Source organism: Symphodus melops, assembly GCF_947650265.1.
Source record: "Symphodus melops genome assembly, chromosome: 21".
Lineage (NCBI taxonomy): Eukaryota > Metazoa > Chordata > Actinopteri > Labriformes > Labridae > Symphodus > Symphodus melops.
This window is the reverse complement of record NC_136711.1, coordinates 14985077-15009490: the sequence shown is the minus strand read 5'-3', so window position 1 is coordinate 15009490 and position 24414 is coordinate 14985077. Positions and strand designations below refer to the sequence as shown.

Genomic DNA, 24414 nt, shown 5'->3' with positions numbered 1-24414 from the left:
ATATAACATCAGCAGGAGCCTGTCAGGTGGGAGTGGGGGGGGCGGGGGGCTTGTTAGTGGGGTGTGTCAGGTGTTAAAGGGATCGTCATGTTGTTGCAGATAGTGCAGTTCAGCTGCACCGATGGAGGTGATACTTTCCGCTCAGACCTCCTCCTCTGGATGAAACCATGTCCACACTGAGCCGGTTAAATATGAAAACTCATCTCTTTCTCTTCCTTTTCCATCTGCCGAGACTAAATGACTGTGTCCACATGGAGAAAATAATCTTTTTGCAAATGCTCTGCAGAGAGGATAAAATGAACAGCTTTACTTTTTTTTTTTTTTTTTTAGTGAAGACTGAAAATTTGAACGTCCAAAAAAAAAAAAAAAAATCTGTTTGAAGCTTCAAATCCTTCAACATCCCTAAGACGTGTAAAAGCTGGGCAAGTAGATAAATCAAGATAAAGGATGTACATATTTGAATTGTGTCGTAATCAATCAAGTGTTGCTGAATAAACCCAAAAACTTCAATGTCATTTCATTTAAAACAATCTAGATTTTTTTTGAATAAACGTGTGAAGTGTGCATTGTTTGAGTATCTTTTGAGTGACCTTTTTATGAGCAGAGTGGAACCTTGTTTTGATGGTTCCATCAACAATAGAACCCTTAATCCTGAACGATTCATTGGTCAACTGAGATTATTTGCCGATTTTAGCATAACCATTGACTACCAGTATCAGCTCATTTTTCATCACAGATATATGCACCATCGTTACTAACTGTATTCACCATTCAAATAGAATTTCATTTGAGTGTCGTTGAATTACACAAGCAGTTGTTGTTCTTGCTTTCAACAGCAGAGGGCGCTAAATGGATTATAACTCCAGAGTGTCAAGTGGTTAAGTAAACATCTTGTCTACGCTCTACTGTCAATAACTGCATTTGAAGGATCAACGCAATTAACGTGCATATCTTAATCTCCGTCTCTAATCTGATTAAACACGGATCAAAGTAAGATATCGGCCGATATATCGGTGTCAGATCCCCCCACACAAAAAAACAAAAAAAATGGTGTTAGCCCCAAAAATCGCATATTGGTCGGGCCCTAATAGAAAGCAGTCAGTTTGTTTTTTTGTCCCTTCAATCTGAACAATTAACTAAACAGAAGTATATAGGAAAAAGACTGTCTTCATCTGCTTTAGATCAAAATGTAAGCTAGCGTAAGGAGCCAGGGAGATTGGTTTACGGAGTCAGACGATAAGCGGAGCTGACCAAACGTTGGCTGTGCTGGCAGAATCACACACAGAGTTATCTCACATTCTGAAGGACCTTTTTTTTTCACATCAGTTTGTTTAATGTAGACCCAATCTCAGTATCCACATGTTGTCCTTGTGGTAGATCTCTCACAGCAGACGGGTTAAATCTTGACGACAGAGTAACAGTTAACGAGGCGTAAGAGCAATGACCTTATATTCTTTACTCGGCCTCCAACGGCCACAGAACGTCCACTCCTCGCTGCTCCTCGTGTTTCTCAGACCCGCTCCGATTAGGGACTTGGGGGTCCTGGTGGTCATATTTTAAAGCATGCTTGAGCACTTTGAGCCTCCTCTTCATCCTCTCGCTTGCCACATCTCTTCGCGGTGGAAGGGCTAGCATTCCTCCAGAGAGCTGTTCTACATACGGCGGACAAGGAGCACAGCTTCACGCGAAAGCCTGCTGAGACTCCACACCATTTATCTCTCAGCTGCAAGGTTGGGCTTGGACTAATTGACTGAGCCATGTGTGTGTAATAGATGTGTGTGTATATGTGCGCAGCAGTCCCTCGAAGCCTGGCGCATTAGTAGAGCCTGAGATGATAGGATGTGGTAAAGAGAGAGGGAGGCCAGCCTTGTGTTGTGAGCCCATCAGAGGAGGCTCGTATAAAAAGCTCTCCTGTAAAAGTCAGTTATTACTCCGACTCTCCAAAATGCATCCGCTTAAACTTTGCTCAGGGAGCAGACGGACCACACAGCAGAAGCTGCTTTAAAGAAATATCCTGGTCTATGAGAAGGTGGGTCTTTTTTGCTTAGATTTGCCTGCAAGTAAAAACACAGATAACGCCGTACTCATCAAAGTAGAGACTTTTTTTAAAGAGCGTGTCGACGTCACTAAACCAAAGTCGGTTGGTGCAAGAAAAGCGTGTAGCTAGGTGCTCTATAGAGCTAGTTAGTCTATGAAACGGTTTTCGGGTAAAAAAAGACTCAAACTATTCAACCAAGTCATGAGTTGAAAAGTCTATCTAGAATCTGCTGCTCTTCTGTTGACTGTGTTAAAACTGTCAGTATTCCTGGCTGAGTCTTAAGGTGGCCTTGTTGGTCACATATGGTTGTTTGTTGTGGATACAGGCCGCTCCTGTTTCTAGGTTTGGACGAGCACGGGTTCAAGTACAGAGCTTTTGAAAAGGGTTTGTTGGGCTTGAGTGAATAGAACACTTTCTTTTACTGGTTAGTCAGATAGAAAAAAAACAAAACGTGACAAAATATTTGCCATTTTGCCGACTTTCTAAACTGGGGTGGCCCAACCTGGGGCTCTGACTAATTCAGGGGGGACGGGATCGCAAATATATTCTTTAGTAATTCAAAAACAAAGACGTATGTGCAAAGTAACCATTTAAGTACTTATGAAAATTGTTCTCTGACTTTAAAAATAAGTTGTAAGGCAAGCTACGCAATTGGCACGAGTTTGAGCAAAGTATGTATTTACAACTGAAAGTGCTACCATTAGCCTGTCGAACACAGCCAGAGGAGGATCTCTACTTATGTCCCGCCTCTGGTAAGGCACATAGCCAATCATTAGACTTGGATTGTAGGGGTGGCACCTAGGGTGGCCAATGGGAGCTCAAGGGGCCCATGCCACCCCTGTCCACCACTCCGGACACACTCCTGTAGTTAATGCCAAGTAAATCTGTTTAATAAAAAATGTATTGAGCTGCGAATCAGCAGCGTGACAAAGTGGTACTAAGTGGAAATAAATCATTGCCTTATGGCTGTTGAGAATCTTTGGGCAAGGCAGCACTCGCCATCAGACGGGCTCTTGAACCGACACACTTTATTTCCTTAGGACTAAAAGTGAGCGCGGATCAGAGGTGAACCACGGTAATGATCCTCTAAAATGTGATTGATAGTTTCAAAATCATTTTCTTTATTCTTCAACATTACCCAGGCCAATGTGTGCGTTGATTTTAATCGTAATTATCTGACGGTTTATGTTTCTGCCATGTCTTTCTTCTTCTCAGTGACGTTCTTATGTTCCCAGTAATTATCGTGGTTAGTGCAGTGTTGTGACCAAAAGGATTGATGGCCAAAACCTGGTAAAATGAGACAAACTGGAATAATTATGTTTAAGTGTTAGTGGCTGTACGAGTTCCTCTCCTCGTGTAGTTCAGCCCAGACCTTGTGCTCTCTCTCTCTCTCTCTCTCTCGCTCTCTCTCTGTTCCTCTCACCAGTCTGCTCTGGACTTTATCAACACATTGTTTAACTTGGCCCCCTCCCAATGTAAGCCCGAGTACAGCACGGAGTTGGCCGTCTCAGTGTCCATAGGGAGAGGGCTGAGCTGTGTGTGTGTGTGTGTGTGTGTGTGTGTGTGTGTGTGTTTGTGGGCATCTCGTTCTCCTGGACCAGGAAGCTTTGAATCATGCTGGCTCTTCCTGGAAGGACCCAGAGGGAGCCGGGGCCGAGCAGGCTGGACCCATGCAGGCTGTCTGAACCTGAGCCTGGCCTTCTGCTGACACCGAGCTCGAGCTTTACGTCACCATTTTTAGGAGAAGAGGCCACGCCCTCCCTGTGCTCACCAGGTTGGCGCGCTGCGAGCGTTTTTCCTGCACTTGGAGGAAGCTTTCAGCTTTGGCTCACAGCGATGACCTCAGCCTCTGGAACTTTTGAAAAACAAGAATTTATTGATTTGAATTTAAATAGCACAAGGTGGGCTACAGTTGCTTAGATTTTAAGCGTTGTTTGTTTGTATATTCCGAGATGAACATTTTCAATACCGATGCAACAAGTTCAACAATTCTGCAGTTTGAAAGCACTCACTTTTCTCTCGCCGAGCTAAATATATTTGTGTCAAGCTGTCACCTTCCTACGCTGTCACAGGCTTTCGTTCAGTTCATGGAAATCACACTCTCCCCTGCCTGCGGGGCTGACGATCTGGCCATGTAAGCTGATATTAATAGTAGAGCCGGGCTGGTGCTGCAGGGTGTCCACACCTTCCTGTTTTCTCTGTCTTTGCTCATGGCCCCGTGCTGACAGATTTACCTCTGGAGGAACTCCGGCATCTGAAAGGGAAAAACGGCTTCTATTGTTCGAATGGGGCTGGAGTGGAAAGAAAACACAGGCTCTTTAAGGAAAATAACAAGCGGCTAATAATGGGTCGTAATTTCAATCTCATAAACAACCTTGAGACTTATGTGTGTTTTATTTTTTTTGCAGGATGGATGTATTTCTTTTCAAGTCAAATTTGACTCTTCGGGGGAACGTGTTGCCTTAGGTCGGAGAGTTTAAGCACTCTCTGACTTGACTTGCAAAGCTGCAGAGTTTGATAGCAATCAGCTGTTAGAGAGATAGATCATTCTGTGCCTTCCCCCTCCTCCTGCACACTTTCAGATAACTTTAACAGTTGTCTCCCCCTCACTTTTTTTTTTTCTCCCTAGTCTAACTCCGCAGGGAAATTAAGTCAGCAGGAGAAGTAACCGCTCAAGTTATCCAAACGCCATCTTAAAGCGCGTGTTTTCCGAGTCTTGGCGAGGATTAGCGCAGAACTCACATTGAGACGTTCCATCAAGATTCAAAGAGGTTGTAGCGTCAGCTGCGAAAGATAAACACACACTTCAGGCTCCATGTAAATCTCTCCTGGATGAGATATGATTTTGGCGTCTTACTAAAAATAACCCGTTAGATAATCGTAATCTTTGTCCAGCAGTCCATCCAACACAGATAAGAAACATCCTCTCGCTGAACCGTGCTTGAAGTTCAAAACTAAACTCAGCACAATGAGTCAAAGCACAGTTTGTACAAAAAACATCCAGCTCGCTCCAAATACTTTTGGATTTTATTCCATCTGAACAAAATGAAAAAAAAAAAAATCTGTGGTTCACTGTAGCACTGATTTTTATCTTTTCACCAAAAAAAAAAAAGATCAGGATAAAGATACATTTGATTAAAGGCGGATTTCAAAGGTCACCTCACAAAGCAGACATAAAACAAGTTACAATATCGATATCATCAACCTTAAAAGGACACATTGACAGAGTGTGTCAAATCACATGGGGTTAGATTGGCTTCAAAGGATTGTTCGACAGTATTAGCATCTTTTTCTTTTTTTGGTTACGCAATTAAAATAAAAATCTAAATCAAAAGACCTTCTCCATCTTACCCGAGCTCGTACTCCTGTTTGTAGCTGTAACTGTGAGTCATATTATTTTGGTGTTGTGTTAAGAGCCACAGCAGCTGTTGTTTTTCATCTTAATTACGAAACAAATGTTGAAGTCAGCTCAGACACACAAAGTGCTGCGATGGATTCATTCCTGCGCCAATCATGTACAGTTTGAAACATGTTTTTATTTTATTACGGATGCTTAATTATAAAAAAAAAGAATAAAAAACAAGAATTTAGCACCATCAATGGTGTGTCTTTAACGTTTAACTGAGAGTGACGCCGTGTTCCCACGGAGTCGCCAGACAGGAAGTCTTTTCGGTGAATAAGAGTCATTTCATAATTATGTCACTCAAGTGGAGACGATATATTGCCATCAAATAAAAGCCCAAAGGCCGTCCAAAAAACCCCAAAAAAGAACGAAAAGAGAAACACCTGTCGTCTCATCCCCATCTTGGATTTGAAGTTTCTCATACATTTGAAAAAAAAAAGTCTGGAAAAAAAAAATGTATTAATTGAAACAGAGAAATTCTCCTGAAAAATCTCTCATGTTTCCTTACACAGAACCTAAAACTAGCTCTCAAATGATTTGAGATCAAAGAGAATAACATGAAGTAGCTAAAAATGGTTCTATCTCCATTTGACCTGAATGTTTAAGCTTTACTCAGCCGTTGGTGGCTGTGAGCTGACCTCTTAACGGGTACGATTCAGAAACGGTTAAAAGCTTTGACCTACAGATTGCTCTTTAGCTGCAGATACCTTAACTTACTCCTGCTTTGTGTCGATTAAAAAAAAAAAAGCCCTAAATATCTCTTATCTGCACCAGTCGCCTTCATAGAAAAACTCTGGTATATATCTCTGTGCATCGGTGTGTTCCCATCTTTGGGATAACAGAACAGCCAGGTGAGAAATCTAACCTTGTGATGTGGATTGAGAACATGCAGGGTATAGATTTTCCCGGCTTTATCCTTCACTTTAATGTAGCGTCGAGGAAATCGAGGCCTACATTAAGCTATTCCCCGCAGTATTGTGAGTTAACTTGACACCTTTTGGAAAGCTACCGCACGTTAAATATCTTTTCTAAATGTCAGAACCTGCGCTGCGAAGCCTCCGAGGAAGAGTCTCCCCTTCAGCAGTGAGCTGGAGGCTTCACTCGCACTGCCTCGCATCCTTAGAAAGCCGAGTCTTAGTGGAGCAGACCCGAAGGCTTAATGTCAGCAAATTAATTATGGATTCACCCAATTAGTTCACAAACTACACTGTGTTCGAGGGAAAGTGATCATTCCCCCAAATGACTTGTCTCTTCAGTCTTTTTTTTTTCTTCTCTTCTCCCCAGCGTGCATTGTGCCTCTCTCAGAACTGTGTGCGAGTGTGTTGTTTCTCGCACGTGTGAAGCGACACGCAGCAGGCAGGTAGCCTGACCTTTTTAATTATTCAGTCTCTCTAACTCATCCTCCGACGCCCTCACTCTGTCTCCTGTCTTTTTTTTCTTCTTTTTTTTTATTAACAATCTCCCTCACCCTGTCCGAACATATTTCAATCCGTGTAAAACACAAGGAGGCTGTACGTAAAGCTCTTTCCAAATCACACGGAGCTGTGTCGACACGTGAAGGGAAACTGTGTTGACTTTTTTTTTCCCCTCTCTGTCTTTGTGAGATTGCCTCATATCTGTCGGCCTTCCTCCTGAAAGTATCTAATAAAGTAAGTAATCACTGCTTTCTAATGAGAAGCTGTCAGGGCTGATGCTGAAATCTGTTTACCAAAGCAAATTATTTTCTTATTTCGACAAAGTCAATTAATCACAACGGAGACAATTCTGTTAAGTCTTCTCCTCCCAATAGGAAGATGGATTGCAACAAGGCTGGTGTCATCATTACATTTCATCCAATTACAAGATGATGCTGTTGCAAATTAATTTAATTAGACTTTTTTTGGGGGGGGGGGGGTTTGCACATTCTCCTGTGGTGAGAGACACAATGTTGGGTGTTTTCCTCATTGATTTTTCTCCCGTTCAGCTTTTCGAATGAATCGCTGCAGAATGAATAGAATTTCAAAATAAAACAAAAACAATTCCACTATGAGAGCAAAAAGTGGAACTGATTGTCCGGAGCTCCGGAGCTTTTTTTTTTTTCTCCGGAGCTCCGGAGCTTTTTTTTTTTTTTAATATACCCTTCTGTTCAGGTGCTAAGCGTACTGAGCCGGCCCGAACCTAAAGGGTGGAGGTCGACGCACATCAGCCCGTTGATTGGTCCGTAGAAAAGTCGTTTTCTCAGCTTCTTCTCGTGACGAACAACAACACGCCAAGCAGGGAGAACACAAAATACTGGACGGCCATCTTTGCCCTTTGTTTCCCGTTTAGGTTAAACTGTTTTCACACAGCGAAACAAATGTTTGAATTCTTGGGAGATACTCTCTTACTTACATTAGACAGGGTACTAAAGCCAGCAGATAGCTAGCTTAGTTTAGGATAAAGTATAGAAAACAGCTTAGCAAGGCTCAGTCTTAAGAACAGTGTGGGGAAGCGTCTTTTCTTCATTTTACTCCTGAACACTTTCTTTTTTTTTCTCCAACCTTATTTTGAAAGCAAGTTTTTGTTTGGTACGATAGTTACGTGTCCGACATTGTTCTCTGGGTTGTTGTCTAACTTGACGCGAGGTTAAGCTCACTGTCGAATGGCTCCAGATTGGCAGTATATCTTCTGAAAGTGCTGTTGATGAAAATGTTCCACTGCTCCTTATAATGGAACAATAAGCGACTCGATTTGGTTCATTTTCAGTCTCCGTGCTCTTCATTTCTGCCCTTAAAGAAAACCATTACTGTACTCTGTGTGTGTCTTTATTCATTGTGCCCCCCCCCCCTCCTCTGCAGACAGTCCTCTGTGTGTGTGGCTGACATTGAGCAGAGCTTGTGGACGCTGATTGTGCTCACAGCTCAGCCGTCCTTGGGAGACCGGCCCTCTCAGATATGGATTCCTACGTTTAATGTCTTGGCCTCTCTCACACAAATGTTTCTCTTTCAATGAGCTGTGGCCCTGCAGGCAGGGAGTTTTATCGATCATCTGACTTTTAATGCCTCTTAAATATTAAGATTCATGTATATGACCTTTGTGTTTGGATTGTGAGTGCAAAGTCCCTTCCTAAATACTCTTTTTCACGCCCTGCTGGCTGCACTGCCGGCTTTGTAACACTTTTTCTTTCAAACTTTGGAAGAGTGGGTTCCACTTTAATCTTCTTTTCTTTAGAAATAAAAGCATTGGGGTCATGGAGGGAAGTTTTAAACTCACTTTTCGGACCGCTGTCTCCTCGTATCTTGCTGAGAAAATGAGTGCAGGAGATAAGAAGTGGGAGATGAATTGAGGAAGGTTTGCCCTCTGTGTGGGTCTTGTTATCCTCTCCAAGCGCTCGTTTCACCCCTTACTTTCCTCCCTCTCTGTCACTCTCACTCTTTAAGTCGCGCAGTAACACACACACACACACACACACACACACACACACACACACACACACACACACACACACACACACACACACACACACACACACACACACACACACACACACACACACATAAGCGGACGGCTCTGGAAGAGCGCCCGGTGATTGATGACTGTGTGTGAGAGACCTCAGAGGCAGCAGCACTGCAGAAAGATGGACAGATGAAAAGGGAGGAGGAGGTTCCAGGGAGAAGAAGTGAAATGAATCAAATAACAGGGTGAGGCCGTCCAGCAGCCTGTTAACAGACCGGAGTCGGAGTTCTGCTTTGTTGGAAAGAAAACCCGGGGATGTGTCCCGCTCAGTGTAGTTACCTCATGTCGAAAAACTGGCCCAAACACAGCAGAAAAACAGACCTCTGCAAACTCTGTTCAAGGTAAACACGTGAAATCGACTTTTTAAGGCTTTTTAAAAACCTTTTACCAAAACCATCCCAGTCCTGGAAAACAGTTGAAAAATGTCAAACTGTTTCTTTGACCATCACTGAAATCCTCACTGTGTCATTAAGGACTCAGTTTGTCTTTTTTTAATCTGACGCAGAGACGGGTCTATTGCACCGATGTCGCCGTCGAGAGGAAGAGGACAGAGAGCCTTTGGAGACAATTTGAAGTGTCAGCTGCCTCAGATCCCTCCCTGGAGATTTACATTTTTGCCAAAGTTACTGACACGTCTGGGGAAACAGGATATTGGTGGAGACATGACCCTATAAAGCAAACTACGGCCTGCGGGCCACACCCGGCCTGTTGTGTGTCCCCGTCCGTCCCGCTCGAGGCTAATCATAAATAAAAAGAAATACATGTCTAAGCTGTGCGTGCAATACAAGGCTGATGCTTTTATTTTGTAAGGGTTCTACAGTCTTATTACTTCCCTATGGACGTGGTGGTGCCTTTATTGTCGAGATAGAACAGTGGACAGAGTGGTAAATCGGGGAAAGAGAGTGGTGCGGGAAAGGAGGCGTGGGTCGGATTTGAACCTGAGCCGCCCGTTTGGATGGCTGCAGCCTCCGTACCTGTGACGTGTCTTCCTCTCTCTTTTTAACCAAGAGTCAAGTGTTTAAATCTGAGCTGAAAGAAGTTTTTTTTTTGTTTGCTCTGTATGTGTCCGTTTGGTGTGTTTAGTGTGTTTGGTCCCCAGATGTGTGCGATTGTGACAAATCACACCGAAGACTAGTAAGCGTCTCATCCTAATCGACCTCTGTGATGCCTCAGAAGATAAACGACGGGGGATTGTCCTCTCTTACATCGTCCCCCCCCCCCTTTACTCCAAAGAAGACCTCCAGTCCTCTGAGTTCACTCTGATGCTTTCTGGTGACAGAAAAAGAGACGTTTTCATGCCCTCAGCACTTTTTTTTCCCCTGAGAGGAGAAGGGCGCCTCCGGCTCGGATCCTGGACTCGTGCGATCGTTGCACTGGAGTTTTCAATGGAACATCGAATTCCTTTTGTGTTTCAATAATTCAACAAGAACAAGATGTTGCAGTGACAGAATGCACTGTTTGTTTTCTCACAGAGATGCGTGCAGTGATACTGTCTTCATGTCTGTTAAGTCAAACTTAAACTTCTGTCACCTCTTCAATCCCAAATAGAGAGAATCTGGTCAAAATGATTTATTAAGGATTTTTTCTCTCTCTTTGAATGTGACATTTGTTTTATTTGTAAAATCATTGGGTTGTATTGCCACTATAATGTAAAGAGGTGTAAGTGAGATCCCCTCTGAGTAGATTTTAACTACCCTCTATTGGCCTGAATGTGTCATTACACAACAGACTGTCAACCCTCAGGTGCACGCACATCCACGCGCCGTCATCGCTGCGTCCTTTTTGACGACTCCCTCCGCACATCCATCCGCCTCTTCTGCGTCTACTCAGATCAGCTTGTGTCATGTGAATGAGTGTTTCTTTGCTCGCTTTTCTTCAAATGGCTTTCAGGGTGAAAAAAGGAGAAGGCAAAAAACAAAAAAAGAGAGAGAGAGAGAGAGATTGCCTTTTGTCTAAGATCAGATACCTCCAATGTCAAGGCGATCAATAAGGAGTGTGAAGAGTGACAAGTTTGATTGAGCTTCAGATCAGGTTTTTTTTTTTTTTATTTATTTTTTTACAGTCAGTGAAAGAAAACACACTTCAAATAGGAGAAAAGTGGAGCTTTTAGATGTGGAGGCTTTGTCACTTTTTAGAGCAAATGGGGCACTTTGTCACTACTGGTATTTGTGTGTGTGTGTGTGTGTGTGTGTGTGTGTGTGTGTGTGTGTGTGTGTGTGTGTGTGTGTGTGTGTGTGTGTGTGTGTGTGTGTGTGTGTGTGTGTGTGTGTGTGTGTGTGTGTGTGTGTGTGTGTGTGTGTGTGTGTGTGTGTGTGTGTGTGTGTGTGTGTGTGTGTGTGTGTGTGTGAGGGTGTGTGTGATTCACTGATTCTCTGTGTATCTATCGCCTGCAGCTTCCTGGGCTCTTTGTGAGCAAGAGGCTGAGTGACTTTGTAGTCAAGGATTCTTTAATGCCTTACCGTGTCACACTGGTTCTTGTGTGCTTGTACATCAATTATGTGTGCACAGTACGTGTGTGTGTGTGTGTGTGTGTGTTGTGCTGTGCCTAACAAAGTATCTCTTGTTTTTATGACAATCTTGCAGGTGTATATGCCGAGGCGGTATGCCCAGGGGAGTAGTGCTTACAGTGCACTAGGAGTCTGAACCTTGTCAGTGTTTGTGGCTGAGCAGAGGTATCCTGCCTTGCCGTGCCGTGCCGTCCCGTGCCGTGCTGTGTTTGACGCCATGTCCCTGACTGACAAACACAAAGTGAAGAGGCAGCGGCTGGACCGGATCTGCGAAGGTAAAGCTAAGTGTATGTGCCTATCCTGAACTTTTGCATCACTCTTTCTGTCCCACTTTACTCCGCAGACTCTGCATCTTCGATGTACAATCACAGATACACAGATCAAATACTATCTCCTCAGATAGTTATTTGAAACAGATGTCATTGAAGTGTTGATTTGCATACTGAAAGCTACATTTTCGAGAAAATCTTCACCATCAGTTTCTGTTGCTTCAAATACCCTCAATGTCTGCTTTTAATTTTCTAAAATCAAATTCAGTTGGAGTGAAAAGAGAACCGAAACATACACGATGTAATGAGGAGTGAGCTGAATGTTCTAGGCTACCGTTTGAGTGATGAAGGATCATTTTTACACCTACATGACACACAGCTTTTATTGCAGCAGCCTTTTAGTTGCCTCGTCTTTGTGTGTGTGAATTTCTTCAAGCTGTGTTGAAAAATGGAAATTTAAATGTCGATTTAAAGTTCAGAATAACGCTTGTAGGTAACCTAACTGATGAAAAATACCAAGTTTCGCCCATGTTAGCCCTTAACTAACACCACAAATTGCACTACAGTGCCTGAAAAAAAAAAATCTGTATATTGCGTTGTTTTACTAAATTGTTCCTCAGTATATTGTCTTCATTCTCCCACACACACATAATAGAGCTGTACATCGCCCAGCCAACCATCCCTACTGTTTTATTAGCACAACCCGAAGCCCTTATCGGTGATCAATACGCATCGATTGCTATAATTTTCTCCTGGCACACAGCACATGTCAAATACTACAGTAACCAGTGTATAAATGTTGACCTCAGCAGCAAACAGTCCTCTGGCGGATGTAAATGAGATTATGCCTTCACTCTGGCCTGTGTATCAGCTGTGTTTGTTTGTGTAGGAGTGTCTGCTGTGTGACTTATGGTTATGCCGAATCACAAAAACATCTGAGTTAGATTACCGCAGGGGATTGAATGGTTTCCTTCTTGTCACAGCTGTTTGGAAGCAGCCAATTTTACACCATGAACTGCAGTGATTATTAGGCTTTTTGGTGGTGAATAAGAGAGCGGTGGCGTTGCATTGAAGGGCCTGTAGACAGAATAGGAGCCCCCTGCCGCGCGCAGAGCTCCACAGTCGACACAGGCAACAAGGAATATGAGCCACTGTGTGGGTGTATGAAATGCATCTGAAGCCGTGCGTCTTTAAAAACCCACTTGTTTGACTTTGCCCACTGTGTGTGTGTGTGTGTGTGTGTGTGTGTGTGTGTTTATGTTTGCGTGTGTCTGTCAGACAGTGTCCTGAGGTAAAATCATCTCTTCTCTGCTGCCTGGGTCCCCGAGAGGCTTGTTAAGCTGCTAGGCCCTCCTGGAGCCAGCTCGGGGAAGATGCAGACATGACTGCAGTGCTGGAAAATGAAGCTAGACGCACCATTACCCCCAGTGCCAGCGTATTTGTTTTTGCAGCGTGATGTAAGCGCCACAACAACGTGCACATGAAATACAGGACATATGCTGCACATCCTGTAGCTAGGACATAGTTAAGTCTAAGAAAAACATATCTAGTTTCTGATTTATGTCTCTGCTGTATGAATGAGATTTGTTTACACATTTGATTTGAGTCAGGAAAATGTGGAGAATGCATTAGGAGAATAGATAACATAATGAAGGCAACAGTTTTGAAAACGTCAAAAAACATAAAACAACTATCTACATAGGACATTTTTGACTCACAAACAAAAAAGTCAAAACACTTTTAGTGGGCAAATATCCTCCCGGCACGCTGTTTTTATGTGGTTTAATTTTCAGTATTTCGTCTTGTTTTATTGTCAGACATGATTGTAAAGATGCTTCTCTGCAAAGCCGAGCATTCAAGGATTTATATAGTCTCTTATCCAGTCTAGCATATTCAATCCATACATGTATTATTATGTTTGATAATTGTAGATTGAACTTTCCTCCTCGCCTAATTTGATCCCTGAACGTCTCAGAAATGCAGAACGACTAATAATGATGTGGCACATACATGTTGGCAAAATCATGCTAAACATCATATATATGACTGTTAGGAGTTACCTAAAAAAAAAGAACTTAAGGAGTAAATGTAAGTGCAGATTATTCCCTGTTCTTCCCAGAATCAGATCCCACCACTGTCATTTCTTGGTAAATATGCAGCTCTCTCGTAGGCAGCTGGTTAGCTTCCTTTAGCTTAGCACGGAGACTTGGAGGCGACGAGCTTGGCTTTGTCCAGAGATCAGTCTGCCACCATCTCCAAAGCTCATGGCCATGTTTTGGCTATAGGACCAGTTGCCAGGCAACCAACAGAGACTTCAGGAAGTCACTGGTCCAAGCCAAGACACAATTAATAACGTCACACTTAAAAGGCTGAGTTGTCATATATTACATTTTCGGTATGGAATAGTGTAATCTTGTAAACGCAAATATTACACTGAACACAGAAATGAACAATGAAAATGTACTGTTTACATCAATGAGGCAGGATTACACCACAGCAATACAAGTTCACTGAAAGTCCATAACCAAGTCAATTAGATGATAACAATAAGTCGAGGTCGTATTTCATATCACAGGTGGGTCGTTCATTGGTGGAAATCCTTCCTGATTAGGGCTACGATTCACATCCAGCTGTTGCGTTTGTGTGACTCAGACAGCTGAGGTAGTTAGTCTCTCCTGAGGGAACAACACTTTGTCTGCACTGCTGGCCGTGCGCTCAAAGCCCACAGGAGCCGCACACAGAGATGGTAACAGGTGTTGCTGTGATGCATGCAGCGCTCGCCTCGTGGTGAGCCTACCTGCAAACGTTCCTTCTCAAACACACACACACACACACACGCACACATTCTCCAGATGGCCATCATACAGGATCAGTGAATCAGTCCTCTGGCGGCCATTGTGAGGGCGTAAAGAAAAAAAAAAAAAACAGCTTGTGATTTGTGATTTGTTCACGAGCCAACGACCAGGCAAAGTTGTCCCACTGATTGCATGTAGCGTCGTGATAAGGCTGCCATGGCGATTGTCTCGGAGCGAGGAGAAAACACACATGAACAAACGCAGGTAAAATCCTCGCAGGGCTTATTTGGCTGCTGTCAGGAGCATCTCATCTTAATCCAGGTTCACACTTCAACCGGGGCCCGCTGTTGGCAAACGGATACAGAGCAGATGAAGCCATGATTCGTGCTGTCTCTCTTCAATCACTTTCAACTGGAAAAATCTGGAGCGTCGGCTTTAGAAAAAAAAAAAGAAAAAGAAAGAAAGAAAGAAAGAAAAACGTCTGCTGGTACAACACTCTCTGCTCTGTCCAACAGAACCCTCGCCTTTGTTTCGATTGTTTCCCTGACACACACACACAAACACACACACACAAAAAAAAACTCTTTTCCTCAAAGACAGCGTCTAACGCCACGCTAGGTGTAAATATTTGTCTATCTTACATTGCCCGAATAGCTCATTCTGGCTGCTTAACCGTGGGCCTTTATAACTGTGGGATCAGAAATGCAGTATCTAAGGAAACCTGGTGGGTTTGATGACAAGGCTGATTAAGCCATTTAAGTCCTTGATATGTGTTTAGCATAATCTGGCCTGTCTGCAAATAAGGTGGCGGGGAGCTGGTTGCGACTGTTTCTATCAAAAGCCGCTAGTTAGCTCAATCAAAGCAGCTGCTGGGAAGCATCCGATTTAATTCACCGTTATGAAGAATAGAGGGGAGCGTTCTCTCTGCTCTCTCACTCTGCTCTTGTAGTGTGTGTGTGTCTCTCTCTCTCTCTCAGGGGTGAAGAGATTCCTTTCTGTCATCTGCAAAGATGATGAGTGATCCTCTATTTCAGCCTCAGGTCCTTTCATGTTCTAAGCTTAATTTGAGCTCAACCAGTGTTAATCATTCTGCAGCGACCGGGCCGAGTTGCTCAGAGGCAGGACTCCCCCCCTCCCCCCTCACCCCCCTCCCCCCTCCCCCACCCTTGTTGCTAAGATTGTTGTGTTTTTTTTCTCGCAGACTGCATACTGTTTCCCCTCTGGGTTTGATTTGAGCCATGCTAATCTCGTCGGATAATATTTTAATCAACATCTGCATTTATTAAAGTAGTGTTACATGAACGCACATTATAACTGCATAATTAGGAATCTCATTTATCTGTAACAGTCGCTAAGCCAACACAGAAGTCGCTCAGTAGCCAATTGTTCATTTTAATGATTATAATTGCTAATAATAGATGTGCTTTTTTTATTTATGTCGCGTACACTTTAAACTGGCGCTAAAGCATTGTGGGATAAACGACATAATCTCATTTTGATTGTCTGTGAATCTGAACATGCTGCTGCAGAGAATAAATAGGAATGAAAGAACACAGATGGGAAGAACTTAAGGAATAACATGATGTCTGGGGAAAGTAGTCAGGTGACTCAGATTTTTTTTGAAATAGCGCCGTCTCATTTCTACATTGTTGTACATGTTCTCGACTTTGAGTTCTGTAGCAGTAAAGGGACGACAGATGGAAATGAGCTAAGTTAGCGTCACTGATGTGAAGCATCTTCTCTCTTTAGAGACAAATGTTGTTTTGGTGCATTGTCCCTGATTCAAATAAACCTAATAAAAAACAAATGTACTCATGTTAAAATAAGGCAATGCATCAAATTTCACCTTTTTTTTTTTGAACGGACTGCATTCCAATATTGCCACAAGGATAAGTGACACCAAATGTTTTAATCTGAGATAACTTTATTCACGACTTAAAAGATGCTCATGATACCAACAGTAAGTGGTTCTCAACTCAAACTGTTTCTGTCATGCCCCGCCTCCTTGAAGGAGTACAGCCACAATTTCAAGTTCTAAAGGAAGGAAGTATGCCGCAGCCCAAATGGTTTATTTGAACATAAATCCCGCCCTCTGACGAGACAAATTAGCCAGTCAAAGTTAAGGGTTTTGGCTTGGCATTCGGGGTAGCCAGTCAGCTTTCAACAAGGACCCAGGTCATTCATTCTGCCCGGACCACCCAGCCCGACTCCTTTTATGATGTATATGAAACGCAATAGGACATACTGACATTTATGAACCTTGCATGAAGAACTCTGGAGATGGACGTAAATGCCATGTATTATTTTCACTATGTCATACAATTACCCTCCTCTACATCTCTGCTTCTAACCGCTTCTCTGTAAAACATATTGTAAAACTGTCCTATCATTTAACTACACTTCATATCGTTTTCATATCAGTGACGTGAAAGCAAATTACATTTTCAGTTCTTTCCTTCCTACTCTGCCTCTCTCTCTCTCTCTCTCTCTCTCTCTCTCTCTCTCTCTGTCCTTCCCTCCTTCTTCTCTCACTCAGCTGCACACTCCTCGTCTCTCCAAAAAGCACGCGGGCTGTCGTCTCTCCCTTCTGTCTGCCCCATCTGTGATGCAGTATGGGCCGCTGGCTTGATAATGATAGGCAGGCAGAGCGTGGGGCTGCACACAAGGCAAACGGGGGAACAAATCAACCTGCTAAAATGGAAGACTAAAACCCCCTCATCAGTCGCTTCACAGAGTCTACCAGAGGTCTCCGCTTGCTGGTTATAAGGTTTGCTGTTGCGGCTCGCGCTCTGCCCCCACGTTTCCTCCCACCCGTGCGAACGTGCGACATGCTGTATCATAACGTGCAGAGATGCGAGGTGGTTAAGAGGCGGAGGACAGCATCTTGATAACACAACAGATGTGAACCCTTTCCCAAAGCCATCGGCCCAGAATTGGTACCATGTGTTTTTCCTTTCCTCAGCCCCCTCCTCCTCCTTGTACTTGTGCTCGAGCGAGGAAAGGCCCAGAGGCTCGTTAAAACTTTAATATACTGTACAATCACAGTAATTGAGTAGAATTTTCAAGTTCTTCCAGTCATGCTTTTAATTTATGAAGTCCCTATGAAAGTTTAATGGATCAGCAGTTGTAGCGTTGCAGCTATCTAAATCATTCTGCAGCTATCTCTGCCTGCACAGCCTGCCAAGTCCCGCCGTTAGCGTCCTGTGCCCTAGAAAGATGGCCAGATTGCTCCAAAGGCATGACTGTTGCTGGACGTCTGTTGAACACATTGTACCTAGAGGTCTTTTACAGAGCCGTGTGATTGGCTGGGAGCTAGCAAAGCGAGTCTTTGGCATAAATTCTGATGCAGTTGACCAAATATCCGCTGTGTAAGTTTGGGGTTTCTTTTCTTTGTGTTGTATTATTCATGCTACCAAGTACTGGGTCCCTGTTGCTTGATGAGTGTAATATAGCATGCTCACTTAATTATAGAGCAGCTCTCCTGGGAGGCATATCAGAGAATGTAGACAGGATGAATATGGTACCCCAGCTTCTCCTGTTTATGAATAGTGGGAAATGCAGCAATTTGCATTGCTAGAGATATGATATGCCAGATCCCTGTTTCAGTTTTAGCTCCACAAGCCCGGGCCGTACTTGAGATGTTTATTATTGTTATTAATATTTTGTCAGGAAGCGGGAATCTGAGTGACACGTGGGCCTGGAAGGGGCTTATTAAAAGAAGTTATTGTCGACGATCGCCGCAGAGAGATACAACACAGTGATTAATGGTGTGTTTTACAGCTGACAGAAAAGCGCAGGGAGACTCAGACCTGGGAGGACAGCGCTGAGAAATCACTGCAAGGAAATTGCTAGGTATGCTTTAGCTCCTAATGAAAAAAACCATCCCTCAGATGTGCATCATCCTGGACTGCCAGGGGCCATAGAGAAAATGAAACTGTTCTGATTTATTTTAGTTTTGACCTACTTAATGTTCTCAAATGAGTGTGTTCCATTATGAAACAATCTGATTTCTGTTTTTTGATATTATATCATAATTGCATCACTTAAGCTCCGAAATGAAAACAAGCTTGTTATTGCATTTCCCTCTGTGACTTGACAGGTTGTGGCGACATCATAAAGAGACACACTTCTGCAGCGGTCTTTTGTTACTCCTAAACAGTAATCAATTTAGACCATCTCAGTCACGCTGTCTGTCTCTGTGTCTCAGCTTCAAGAGCACACGAATAATATCCCTGCCGACTTGCTGCATAAACTCTTCATTTAAACCCCTGTTTCCTAACTCAAACAGAAATAACTCACAGAGAACAAACAGGCCTGTAGCCATCTAGCTGTCACAGTCCGGTGCAGTCCAATCATACCCCCTTCCTCTCCTGTCTTGTCCTATCCAACATTGTCTGTCTCAGAGGTGAAGTCAAAGCAGGCAGCCCACGCGTTATCAGCTTTTTTCCCATCGCACACTTATCAAAGCTGCCTTTTCTTCTCCTCCCGTCGCTGCTTTTTTTTGTTGACATTGCTCTTGTCACGGCAAGTAAACACCAACAGTTATCTCTGAGATGCCAACATCTCAGATAAGCCACATCTGGCCTATTGTACATCTGGTGTGTGAGTGAAGAAAAGTAGAAGCTTTGCGAAGGGAAATAAGACTCAACTTGTTCATGCGAGGTCATTTAATGAATTGAAATTTCCTGAGGCAAGCAACACATGGACTGTTTATATCGGTGTATTATATGACTGTTTGAAAGTAGTACTTTTTTTTCCTAATTCATATCATGAACAATAAAAACACAAGATCATGACTGTAATTTTATAGAAAATATAGCCATTTGTTTAGGTGTTTTCTCATATGGTAGTTTCTGGAATATCTTTGTTTCTTAAGTTGGCATAACAAAAATATATTTTGGAATCATCTTGTGCTTGGGAAAAATTGTTATAGCCATGTATTTACTGTTTTCCAAATAGTCCTAACATCATATAAAGGTTTTAAAAAAAACTACAGCACTGGCATTTGTTTCATGATTTCTTTCAAAGGCAATACACAGTCCATATTTACTTCTCTAAGGGTTCTTAGAGTGTGTGTTCTTGTATTTGTACCTTTACATATGTGAATCTGTTGTTGCCCAGTAGAGGAGGCTGTGAGTTCTCCATGATACAAATAGAGCATCTCCTGGCCTCCTTCTGGTAGCCACCAGATTAAATCTGACTCTTATTAGTACTTGTGTGAGCAGCCTTTGCAACTGCCCCCTTTCCCCTCTTGTCTCACGGGACTCACTCGACAAGCATAATGGCCCCCACCTTAACCCAATCCCCCCAGGAGGATCCATTCTTGCTCAGAGGAATGCTGTCTGCAGGCATTTGTAGGGTTAGTAGTAAGCACTGGGAATTGTAAACACTGTAGCTTTAAAGTCTGTGAACGCATCCACTGGCCTCCGCAGTGTGCACTCTCTGGTTCAAGTGATGTCACAGGGGGCAGTGGATTTAAAGAGGTTTTAGTTTGACGCTAATCCCCCCGTGGCAAACGGAGAGGACCGTCCCTGCCAATGGCGTGCATCAATCCCATTGGATTACTCCGTCCCGTCCCCTCCTCCATTCTGTTGGTATTGTCCGGCCTGTGTTTTTACCCCAATTTCTCAACCCGAGCGCTTTGGAATGTAGGCATGATGGCCAGCACAAGCATGATCCCTGCTGTAGAAAGGAGTAGAGCCTCGCCCTAAAGGTGTGTTTTTTTTCTCTATCTGAATTTGTGGTGGTGTGCTTTTTTTGTGTGTTTGTCATGATGTGTTTCTCTCATCATGGATTTCTAATGTTTCCAGGGCTGAATTATTTAGATAGGCCACCAGCAGGGAGCTACATGATAGCACAGACTTGAGAGGGAGGGAGGGAGGGAGGGGGGTGAGGGACTACAGCTGCAGATCAGGTAGAAGGGTACCTCATGCCTCACCTTTTCTCCACTCCTCCCATTTGTTCAGAGGTGAGTGTAACAGGAGAGTTGATACACAATACCATACCCAGCTCTATTTTCCGCCTTCATAGCTGGCTGCTTTATTGTCTTCACTGATGCCTAACTCAAGTGAGCAGTCGCATTTTGGAGGCTCTCTGGGCCAGCATGGTCCTGAATGGACAGAAGGCCTGAACAACAGGGCTCCAGGCCGCTGTCACTACTGTGGCATCATTGCAGGGTGTAGGAATTCTGTGCCAGGAGGAGACTGCGGAGAGTGGTATCAGCATCACCTTAATTTTGGTGGGAAACAGGAGCCAGGATCCCTGTACAGCCAGATCCAGCAGGACCGGCATGTGCCGAATCTACTGACGAAAAACTCTGCTCCTGACCTGAGCAGCAGCCTCTACCTCAGGCAACTGATGGCAGGAAGGGCCTCTGCACAGCCTCAGGATTACTACCTGCTAGACGCTATCTTATCGGGCCTGCCACCTGAAGATTCTGGGTTTTATAGGGATAATCAACACCTGCTCAGCAGATCAGCCTCGCATTATGGGCCAAGCGCTGGGGGGATGAGGCCTACCTGGGATCAAGGACAAGCGAGAGCCACACCTTCCATGCTGGCTTCTGCTTCTACACCTACCCCCGCACCTCCTCCCCCTCCACCTCCACCTCCTCCTCCCCCGCCTCCTCCTCCCCCTCCCGTTCATGAGCTGAGCCGTTTGTACAGGGAAACTCTGGCAACTAAGATGATCCCAGACGTCCAGCGTATTGGTGGCAGATCTCCGTCTCCTGCAGTCTACGGGGTTCAACCCCCTTTGCCTATTTACACTGCTGAGCCCTCGTCTCTCCAGGCTTATAACAATATCAACAGCTCGTCTCTGGACAGCCGCAAGCCAGCTGCCACCAGTTCAGTGGTGGATCCAGCTTCTCAGGTAATGGACGGATTTCCCTCTCGAGCTTATGGAGCAATAGCCTCCCAGAGGCTACCTTACGACCCAAACTATGACCCCAGCTCAGCCATGATTGCTGCCACAGCTGGAATGCCCACCAGTATGCATCCTCATCATCCCAGTGCTGCAGATCCAAAAAGGATGGTGGACCCTGCTTTCTTGGCTTCCCTGCGAGCTGAAGGTATGGCTGAAAGTACTATCACTCTCTTGCTACAACATGGCTTCGATTCAATGTCAACCCTTGGAATGATGGAGGACCATGATGTCCGCTCTGTAGCCCCTAACCTGGCCCAGGCCCGTATTCTTTCTCGTGTTGTGCTTGGTTGCAAGACAGGTATGCCAGCCACACGTGCCCGATCCAACAGCTTTAGCCACCGCAATGACCTCTATATGCAGCCCCAGAGTTTGACAATGGATCCTGGGCTGATGCAGCAACCTCCCACCACCATCCAGACCGTGTCCCCAAGGATGGGAGAGTTTCTTGGCAGAAGACCAAGCAGTGCACCCTCTCAACACCTTTTGGAGACCACCACTTACCCAGGAGCACGGCCAATGGGAACAGGAGCTTTCCCAGTCAGTCCTGGAGGATATAGCAGTGCTATGACTCAGGGAAGACCCATCTCCTTTTACAATGCCCACTCTGGTCTGGCTATGTCTGCTCTTGGACAACAACCTCCGCCAGCTCCAGGAACCCCTGGAGCTGCACCCAAAACCTTCTCTGGCTCCTATTCACCCATGGAGCTGATGAAGAGGGCACCCAACCTTGCTCCAGCATCACCAGTAGCAGCATCAAGCCCCCTTCACAGCCCCCAACTTCTCCGTAAGGGGATCAGTGCTGCCCCTGAGAGTAACATCGTTCCTGCAACTTCAGCCTCGACTCTCCAAGTGCAAAATCTTAACAACAACAAGATGGTGGGACGTCGCACTGGTCCACCTGTCATAGTCTCAACCATGACCACCACACCTGACACAAGTAATGTCAAACCTTAATTTCTTCAAAACCTCTTTCCTGTTCTCCCTGTGGCTGACTTGTTTTTTTCAAGGCCATTAGTATAATTTTCCCTGATTTGGATTGGTTTAAGATAGATGAATATTAAGATTTAATTCTGTATATGAAATGTATGTATATTAAAAGAGTTTTGCCATTCTACAAAATGCCTTCTGACAGCCCTTTTGAATGCAGGAAAAGCATGTAAGATGCATCTGACAAGTTAAGCAGCTTAGCTCTGAGGGGTTTTCTTTCTTTTAATTATGCAACTGTTTATACATGAATTTCAACATAGTTGTGTCATTTGCCAGAGGGGATCCTGTCTCATCACTGAGATGAAACATTTTGAAATATTTCTTTCTGAAAGGAAAACTAGTAGTTATTGAGGTCAACCTCTTTCTTTTACTGGAGAGCAACAGTGTGCCTTTGTATTTGTTCTTCAGCTTTACTTCGCTTTCTAAGATTTTTTTTGTGCGTCTTTCATGGGAATTTCACAGTGCATTCGATTTTCTTTTTTTTTTTTTTTCTTGCCCAGACCGTGCTTAAACATACTGGGGAGTAACTAAGTATTATTTCACTATACTTCTAAAGCTTTTGTTTTTTACAAGAAAAAGTTTGCAAGTCTCAAAATATAATAAATGTCCAGCTCGTCTTTAGTAACTACAAGTTATAGACTTGATTCAGTGGCTGTCATTCTATTTTACACTCTCTCTTAATCAGGGGCTTAACTGTGTCAAATCCAATTACACTAATTGGATGTTTGTTGGTGTAGACAATAATAGATAGCTGCTTTTTATAGACACCCTGTTGTCACTATGAAGTTTAGGTTGCTTATTGCTTCAATGTTGTTTATTTATTTGGTTTTATTGTCGTTCACTCTTGTGAAACCAGAAAGTTATATGATATCTTTCCCTTGCCACTTCTTAAAAAAGAAAACCTAGAGAGTACCTTTTAAAAAGAAAAGAAAAAAAAGTGAAATTATTGATTGAAACTTTTGTTACCATTCACCTTGAAGAAATGAAGATTTACAAATTGATTCTGTGCGCAATTATGCAAGATGTTTCTTCAGTTTTGTTGGTTTGCTTATGACAGAATGTCAACATTTTAACCAGGTTTAACCCTAACTTGTTTTTTATTATGAGGCTAATGTAAATTGTGTGGTAGATTATGTTTTTGTTCAGTGTGCCTTGTGATGTAACTCTTAAGCAAGACATCCTCTGTTTATTTAAATACACGAATGCCTTGGTTCTACCCGTAATAAGTTGATATATTTTGCTGTTGATGAGAGCTGATGAGCTTAGGAGAAGAATTAAATCTTTTAAACTTGCTCTAAGCTGTATAGCCCTGTCTTGTCTGCCTCTCTAATGGGTCCGTGGGCTGCTGCACTTGTTATAAAGTAATGACTGTTGCGAAGTGGCTTGCCTCTATGTGTTGTCAAGGAAATTTGAAGCAAGGTGCAGGATCCAGGGGAGGGGAAGGAGCATGTGGGAAGGGGGGGGGGGGGGGTGTACACTTTTAGCACAACAAACTCATTTGCATGTAGCTGACATTTGTTGCTTCAGTAACTTCATCTGATAATGGCCCTCGGAAAGCATACTTCTTAATTGTGTGTTGCTAGGCAACCTAGGTTTCGTTGGTAATCAGAGAAAGATAATCTACACATTTGAGGAAAGGGAAAGAAGGAAGCATGCAGTGTTGCACATTTATTTTGTGCACTTGTTACCCCCTTTTTTTGCGCAGCCATTTTCAGTTTTGAGCTGAAGGAAATTGAGTGAAAAAAAATAAGATGTTGTGGAGCACTTAATGAAAACATTACTCTGAGTCTCTTTCGCTCTCTCTTCCTCTCGCTCTCTCTAAACATCTCGAGAGATTGCTTGTTATTCATGTGCAAAGGCTCGAGTACATCAGTGAAGAGCTGCTCCTATTACATGCTTGCTTTTTTATGTTCAAACATGTGTGTTGATGAAACGTTGACATATCATTCCTTGTGCACCTACTGAATAAATCGGTTGTTCTTCCAACATAAAAGCGAGCCTTCTCTTATTATCTTAA

At 43.6% G+C, this 24414-nt stretch overlaps 1 protein-coding gene across 9 annotated transcripts in view; it reads left to right on the top strand.

Moving 5' to 3' along the window:
* LOC306817436 (C-terminal-binding protein 2) overlaps positions 1–24414 on the top strand; it is a 101117-nt gene that overhangs the window by 31023 nt on the left and 45680 nt on the right. For 5 of the 9 annotated variants that reach the window (XM_079334297.1, XM_079334301.1, XM_079334302.1 and 2 more), the window contains exon 2: positions 11499–11709. In XM_079334297.1, coding sequence (XP_079190423.1) covers positions 11640–11709 — 70 coding nt within the window. In that variant the 5' untranslated portion in view covers positions 11499–11639. Of the gene's footprint in view, positions 1–1710; positions 1731–11498; positions 11710–20374; positions 22348–24414 lie in introns of those variants that run through there. The other 4 variants (XM_079334299.1, XM_079334303.1, XM_079334296.1 and 1 more) reach the window with 4 other exon arrangements.